Source organism: Crotalus tigris, unplaced genomic scaffold (assembly GCF_016545835.1).
Source record: "Crotalus tigris isolate CLP2741 ecotype Arizona unplaced genomic scaffold, ASM1654583v1 scf7180000017952.28453644438:3035480, whole genome shotgun sequence".
NCBI lineage: Eukaryota > Metazoa > Chordata > Lepidosauria > Squamata > Viperidae > Crotalus > Crotalus tigris.
In genome coordinates, this window is record NW_024096741.1 from 2,828,267 (window position 1) to 2,836,674 (window position 8,408).

At 34.3% G+C, this 8,408-nt stretch overlaps 1 protein-coding gene across 5 annotated transcripts in view; it reads left to right on the forward strand.

Annotated features, from left to right (window-relative positions):
- The window catches only part of PAG1 (phosphoprotein membrane anchor with glycosphingolipid microdomains 1), a 98,950-nt gene extending 94,449 nt beyond the window's left edge, over nucleotides 1–4,501 (forward strand). For all 5 annotated transcript variants that reach the window (XM_039345509.1, XM_039345513.1, XM_039345512.1 and 2 more), the window contains one exon: nucleotides 804–4,501. In XM_039345509.1, the coding sequence (XP_039201443.1) occupies nucleotides 804–1,154 (351 nt within the window). In that variant the 3' untranslated portion in view covers nucleotides 1,155–4,501. The remainder of the gene's footprint in view (nucleotides 1–803) is intronic.
- The last annotated feature ends 3,907 nt before the right edge of the window (nucleotides 4,502–8,408 follow it).

Genomic DNA, 8,408 nt, shown 5'->3' on the forward strand with positions numbered 1-8,408 from the left:
AAGAACCTTCCCACCAACACTGACAGGCAATATATAAATATAAATTGATGACAAAATGCACTTCTTACTAGCACTGATGATGTTACCTAATTTGGGTAATGAAACAGCTGCAAGAAAACAAGCAAGCTCAGAGAGCACTAAGGACCCCTCATTTCAACCCTGAACTACACATATTATCCTTTATTGGTTTCTTAGGACTATTTAAGTCTAATGTAGAGTGGAACATATATGCTTCAGTCAATTCAGTCAAAATAATAAATACATTTTCCAAACTGTCAACCAGAGCATTGTATATTGGATTGAACTCCATTCTGTAAACATTTTATGAACCCCCCCCCCTCCTTTTAGTGCAAGTAACATTGAATGCTTACCATACTATTGCTTTTCAACAATGTGGTAAATTTATCATGCCTTGCAGTTTTAATGGCAAACATTAGAAACATTTTACAAGGTGGCTTTTTCACAATGGAGAATAGTTGTATTTCTCTTAAGTCCTACTCATATATCCTACTCAACCCAACAGAGATGTATAAAGAACTTGCCTTCTGAGCAAAACTCCCTTCCCTTTTTCATAATGGAAAGCTTTTGTGATTGCATATGAGCTATAAAAACATGATCTTTTCAGGGATACTACATAAACCGATATCAAGCTTATTTTCAGTTTAATAGACCATGTTTTGTTAGATCAAATAACTTGAAATAAATTACGTGTGCTACTATATTATTCACTGAATATTAAAATAATAGCTTATAAAAATATTAGTTATGTTTCAATGCAATTACTATATTTCTTCCCTTCATAGATTTCAGCAATGTATTCTTCTATAAATAAAACAGGACAATCCTCTAGAGACTTGGAATCTACATATACCTGTATTCCTGAACTTGTACCTCAGAAGTCTCCATCTATTTGCAGTGGCCTCTATGCCAGTGTGAAGGACTTGGAAACCAATCCAAACCTTACTGATTTGCCTCAGTCAACAATACTTCTGAATGGGGACTTGGAACCAGACTATGAAGCCATTCAGACTCTAAGTCGAGAGGAGGAAAGAAATATTTTGATGTCTAGCACCATTCAATCCATCCTCCCTCAAGAAAATGACTGTGAGAGTATTGGTGATTTGCAGCAAAATAAAGATGTCACCAGGCTTTAACTGATTCAAATGCAAGACTTTGGAATATGCTGTTCAGTGGATCTTTCAAGATGGGTTTACTCCATGACTTATCACTTGAAAACTTAACACACAGTTGGAAATGTAAAATGGCCAAAAAGTATTTTGCTTGAAATGATATCAGGTAACATGAAAGCTTAGCCTGGGATGTTTGATCAATGATTCCTGCTTCATATCCATCAAACTATCATACAGATATGAACTTACCCTAACAAGCAGGAAACAGGCAAGTGCTCCTTTTGAAGAACCAAGATCACATGGATGAAAACACACATACACAAAGAACAGAATTGCTGCTGTTTTATCAATGTGTACAATGATTTTTCAACTCCCATAGGTGATGTTATCACAACAAATACAGTAGATAAAATCGGAATCAAAGATGAGGGCCCTGGAAAGGCTTCTATAGAAGAGACATGTTGAACCAAGAGTGATATGTCTGGAGCACATGATCAGACACATACTCATATGCTAATATATAAAAAGTGGTACTGTTAAATAAGGGCCTTTTTAAAAGATCTTTACTTTCAGTTACTTCGACCATTTTATTAAAATATATTCCCAAATTACAAATTCATTTAGGTTGTTTTTAAACATAGGCACAGCTTGCCATAAAGAATAGATACATTTAGAAGGCTAGTTTGCCTTAATATGTTGTTTGTCAACCATGGCAACTTTAAGTTGTGCGGATTCCAACTCCCAGAATTTCCCAGTCAGCAATAGGAAATTCTGGGAGTTGACGTCCACACAGTTTAGAGTTGTTAAGGTTGAGAAACGCTTCCCTAATATATTTAATGCAGCCATGAGATGTTGTGACTGAATATGCTGGCCTATTCTCAGGTTCACGCTTCAGTTTCAATCTTGCTCTAAAAAGCAACACAAGAGCAGTGAGTGAAAAACTGGCATTTGTGGGAATTAGGAAAGACAGTCCCTTTCTGAGGAACTACAGCAGATGTGGTTGAAGAAAGCATGCACATCTTATTTGCTTCATGGCTGGTTTACAGACTGGCTATATAATTCCTGACTATTTTTAGTTTTTCAATACCTATTTTCTTCCAAAATATTATTATGCTAGGAATGATTTACATTTAAAGCTTCAATTTTTATTACTGATGATAGAGTCGGGATATTTAAAAATATATTTAATACATACACACTTTCTGCTTTTCAAACACTACCAATCACTTTTATTTTTATCCTTAAATGTATTTTGAAACCTGCCCAAACAAACTGCAACATTTTGCAGAGGTTATAATTCCCTCTGAAACAAAAATGCATCTTTAAGAAGTATCTTTTTATATAAAATTGTAAATAAAAGGTAAGACATGTTATAGACTCGAGTTATTTAATGAAGTATTCAGGATACTTGAGTCTAAAACAGATGTAAAGATAAAATTATTTAATTAAAGTGAAAATTAATACAAATAAAGGAAAATAATGTTATTCTTCGTAATCTACAATTTTAGATATTCCCAAACTCACTCTTGACAATATTCATGTTCACTTGTTCAATCTGGATTTGCAGCCAACTCAAGTTAGCTACTGCCACTGAATTGTTTCTTTTATAGCTAGGCAAGATTTCAGAAAGTTTTGAACCAGCAACCATAGAAACAGAAAACAACAGACCTTTCTTGCAGAGATTGTAAATTCCACAGTATTACCAAAAAAGTGATACTGTGTTTGGTTTTTATAAAGATTAGTGCCAATACTTAGCATGTGACTTTCTTCCAATCCATTTTACCAAAATAGCATGTGTAAAATTGTACCTTGCTTTCCTGTCTTTATATCTCCACTCCCTTTCTGCTACTCAGGTTTATTTAGTTGATTTGCATAAAAATATATTGCAGCATTGAAAGATAAATATGTTTATTACAACTTAAGATTTTGAATTAGATTGTCACTTTATTCAATCTTTGTTAGGCACCACAAAATGTTTAATCTGTTGCTTAAAAGCAATAAATATGGCTGACTCTAGAAACTGATCCACACAATTTCGAAAGGATGTGACATTTAAAAATTTCCAATAGATACTGTAGAATTAAATATCACTTTATGTAATCAGAGATATATCCTGTAAGGAGCTTTATTGGGAATAATGCAGCTTTTTGAATGAAAAAAAATGCATATTAATTTACTGAATGTTGTATCAGACAGAATCAAATCAAATCAAATACCACTATTTAACATAAAATTGATATGTAAGCCTACAATATTAAAGTAGTTGTATGAATATTAATTCCCATCTTTTGCACTGGTGAAAATACTGATCATAAGTGGGCTGAGAGAGAAAGAGGTTTAAAAGGAAGAGACGACTGCTCATATATTTAGCATTTAGAAAAGTTATTTTCCAAAGCTATTCATGGGAGTTCTGCATATAATAAATATCCTAAGATATTGGCTTACATTTCAATATGCTATTTCACATGAACATTTCATCCCTGCTGAATTAAAAAAAATGATTCGGCGGGCTACATTTGAAATAACCACCTCCTACTAAGCTGTCAGGAAACTTGTATATTAATAAAAATGCATAATTCTGTGGAGAAACTTTGGATCCCATCAGCCTTCCTCCTGTGAGGAGTTTTCACCACAGCCATCTGTATGAGGAACATCTTATTTTAAAATATGTAGCAGAAAATATTTGTGAACTCATCTTCCAGAATAAATAGTCTCCTAAGGTATAATATGATGATAGGCACCTTGTTCCTTTCAGCATAAAAGCCTGTGCCTTTACAAATTTACCTTCCACAAAAAGTCTGGACCGCTTCTGACAATAGAAAACTTGGTGCATTTTCTTAAAACTGTACTATGGTGCTGTACAAAATTCTTTAAAAATATTTCATTGTATGTGTTTCTGATAGCTTGTTTGTACTGCATTTTGTTTTGTTTTTTAAAAGGGAGACTTTTGTCTACTAAATTATATTGCATAGTTTGGGATGCTTAATTTCAAGCAATGCTTTAGGGCACTACAAGGAGCACCACAGGCATACTTAGGAAGTATTAAAATGGGTGAGTTTTTCTAAAGCACAATGAACTACCCACAAAAAGAGAAGAAAGGGGTATTCCTGGTTGGACCTAAGAAGTAGTAGTAAGCATCTAGTGGCAGTAATAAGAAGCAAGGAAAGTTACCTGTATTGCAGATACATATTTGCTGGCCTTGTGTTATATATGTGGTGTGTGTTTTACCTGGATGTTTTGTTTTTTATATGTACGCGTTTTCTTAACAAAAGAAAAATATTTGATTTGATTTTTGTACTTCTGCCTTGTATCTGGTTTCTGTCAATCTATTTCTGCAAAAGGATATTAAAGCCGAAAGGTAATAGATGTTAGTATATTGTATGGAGGTTCTTGACCAAGTAACTTTTTCTTTAATCTCAGCAGTTTTCTTTCAGGACTGGTAAGATATCACTACACCACCGCAAACAGGCAGCTCTTTTGTGAGAATGCTCACAATATTGTCAAATCTCACCAACCTCAAAAAGTTAGGAACGACTTTGCCTTTATACTTTTGAAATCTAATTTGTTTTTGAAATCTAGCAGTGCTTTTATTTGAGAAAAGAGTGGAGTGTATTATCAAAGAATAAGAAAAACATTTCTGCATTTGTTTGCCCAGTTGTAGTTTGATTTCATATTTGATTGCCTTCTGTTTGTACCATTATCGAAGACAGTTCCTCTAGTGACAGTAATTATAAAGCACTTTCATGCTTAGAAAAAATATATATCTGAATATCAGGTGTAAGGACAAAGCTTTCTCTTTAAATGCCCTTTATCTAATTGGCCACTACTGGCAGCATATAGTCATGGGTCAATCCATAAATATTGTCAATAAGTTCGAAGAGAGGGACAGTTATTCCAACTTACTGTACTTGAATTTTTTGTCTTAGAGGTAAAATTTTAGTCCAGAAAATAAAACTTAAATTTTAATAGAAGAGATTAAAAGATGCACTCTGGGAAATTAGAAAAAATACTGTTTTTTTGAGGTTTTAAGCATTAGAGGCATGACAAATCAAGAGAAAAGATAATGGAGTGCTTCATGTAAATTATGCTTTGGAATCAGAATTCTTGACAAGATACTACCTTGCATTATGAAACTGTCTATACAAAGTCATTCTCTATATATTTGTCGCTTAAATTTTTGAAATGATCTTCTATTATTTATTTTTATAACAGATGGTTCCAGATTGGTCCTTAAAGTGTGGCTCTAAGTTTGGTTGCCACAATTTTGAACGTTATCAAAATTTCTTTTTGCCTTACACTTTTCTCCTATGGATGCCCAATTGCTCATATTAATTTATGAAGTATTTAATATACTGGAAGTAAAAACCAGTAGAAAAATGTGAAAGGTGGACAAATTTAAAAAATGTCAAAGTACTCCTGTTTCTAAAGTCTGACAATAAGTGATATGCTTCCTTGGAACTGATTGTATTAACAAATGTGTTTGGCTTTTAATTTGGTGATGCTATTTTCCCTCCAAATGTCATACTAGTATTCTCCTCTATTACATTCCACTTGCTTCTTCTAAACAGAATTGCCAGAATTGGAAAACACCTATCTGATGAATGATCTTCTGCCATTATAACATAATATTTGCAAAATTTGTAGAATATAATCTGCCAATGACCTTTCTTGTTTTAAAAAAACATCTGGAACAAGCCAGCAGCAAGAGACACAAAACATATTCATCCATTAGCAAGCAGGCAGATTTAAATATAGTCACATAATATTACTATATAGTATCCAACGTATACCCACCAGCTCCTCATACTTTCAATTAAGAGATATTTAAGAGGCATACTGATATCGCTCAAATATACACTGACTAAAGATGGCTTTACATCAATTATTTTATGATTGATTTCACAACAGAGTAACATTTGCCCAAAGTAAGAACTCGCATGATGCATTTAAAAAATAATCAAGCCAAGAATTTGCCAAATCCTTAACACTTCTGTGATTGAAAAGTATGTATGAACAGAAAAAGCCCAGTAAATTACAGCTACTCCCACTACTGTTTTGCAATGACAACATTGTTGTGTCTGCGAATCTCTTCCTTTATTGTTAGTTGTTAAAGATTCAGAAGCCACATTCCATTTTATATTGTTGAAGGAAAAGTCTTCATCATGGTTCAATCCAAGCCGTGAATAAACAACATGGAGACTGCTTTAGAAAGAAGGTTGCAGTTTACTGAAGACGAGAGCCAGACAGGAAGATGGCTCTGGAAGAAAGAGAGTGAGCACATGTAGGAAGTGGGTTTTTATACCCTCTGGAGCCTTTTGTTTGGAGTTGTTCCTGTGGCATGAACTTTGACCTGACTCTGAGTGTGCCTTTCTGGTATTCTGATGCTGGTGGGTTAAATCTATTATGTACCAAAGGTCATATCCTGCTTCTCTGTGGCTGTGGCTGATGACTCTTAGATTTTTGGTGTGAGGGATTGTTGATTCAAGGGATCTTTCTTCCTAATCCCAGTTTCCTGGCTCCAGTCTTTCTGACAAGATTATCACATCTGCATTTCTGCAGACTTGGTTTCTGTTTGGGACAGAGAGACTTGGGGGGGGGGGGTTGCCTTTAAAATTCTTTAGGGAAATATATTCTGCCTTTTAAATGTTTCCAAGAATATTTCTTTCTCTGGGAGTGGGCTGACTTCCCACAATATTAAGTAAGCATTTTAATAAAAGCATTTGGCCTCAAGAATATTTGTATGCAAGACAAACATCATATTTAATGAAGGGCATGGCAGCACCCTTTCTGCAAGAGAGATGAAAAGTAACTTTTACTCCAATTTGGAGGTTATCTTTTTTAAAAAAAAAAAAACCTTCACTCCTCGGAATCCCTTAAAAAGCAAAAGCTAAGACTCCAACAAGCTTAGATCATCTCCTGAAGATTAGATTTATTGGTGGTCTCTCCTCATCCTCCCTCACTCCCACCACCTGCTGCTAAATGCTAACCAGATCCATTCCTCTCCAGCTCTTTCTAGATCACTCAGACAAGGTCAGCAAGGTGTTGCCAGTTATATTTCAGTATGCTTACTAACCTTGAAAAAAAATGAGTTTCTATTCAAAGCAAAATGATTGTAGTCATTGGTGACAAAAGGAAATCTGAAAAAGAAGGTAAGATGAAAAATTAAAGGAATGGGGATTTTTCATTCTGGACTGGCAATGCTTGCCCTCTCAAACAACTTGGCTTTGGAGACATACAAAAAATGATTATTATTAAAAGGGGTTGGGGAAGAATCCTATTCCTTATTTGCTAGGAAGCCCAAATTGTGATTCATATAGAATGAATTAGTATTATGGACTTTGTTATTTTCCTTAGGACTAACACTACTCCTAAACTGCAGAATTTTGTATTTTATATTGTAAAATATAAGTTGCTGAGTTTATATTTGCTTCCATTTTCCCGTACCAAAAATACATGTATTTTGCTTAACAATGGGACAATGTTTTAAAAAAATATGGATTCAACTATTTGTTGTTTCATCCATCATCTCTCAAAAATTCTAAAGAGAATACCGGGTTAGCCTGAATTATGATAGTATTTGCTAATCCAAAATTAAAATCTATTGTTTACCCTCATGCTTCATAGATTCAGAAGTGTAATAGACCCCAAAGAGTCTACTCTATATTCTACAGTTTGCTTTAGGCTTAATGTGTCATATACAAAATACTTTCAAGATAGTACTAGCCAAAAATTGTCCTCATAATCAAACCTAAAAACAGGATTGCCTCAGTTAGTTACACCTAGAAGTGTCTGATAGATGATGTGATGAACTATAAAATGAACAGCAGACTGCTGTTCTCTTAGCCATGCTATCCTGGCAGAGAAGCCATCATTGTTTATAAATGATTTATTTTGTTTTTAAAGCTTAACACTAAATTTTAAAAACTGCATAGGTGACATTTTCAGCTTTTTAGGGGAGATTTAGAGCTAATTTACATTAATTGTCAACAAGTGTTTTACTCCTCCTCTTTTTTGGGGCCTTCAAGTCAGTGTTGACTCCTGGCAACTGCCCAGGCAAATTCCTGCCATTTTTTCAGCAGCCATTGCCTACTTTCTAGGGCTGAGAGAGTGTGGCTGGCCCAAGGTCACCAAGCTAGCTTTGTGCCTAAGTGATTAAAGTACCAGACTAGAAACAGATAAATGGAAAGCTTCTAGTCTGATACTGCACCAAACTGGATGTCTGTACTCTTTTAGGGTTTCTTATTAATATTTTAGGAAGAGATGCTGTAACCATAACTC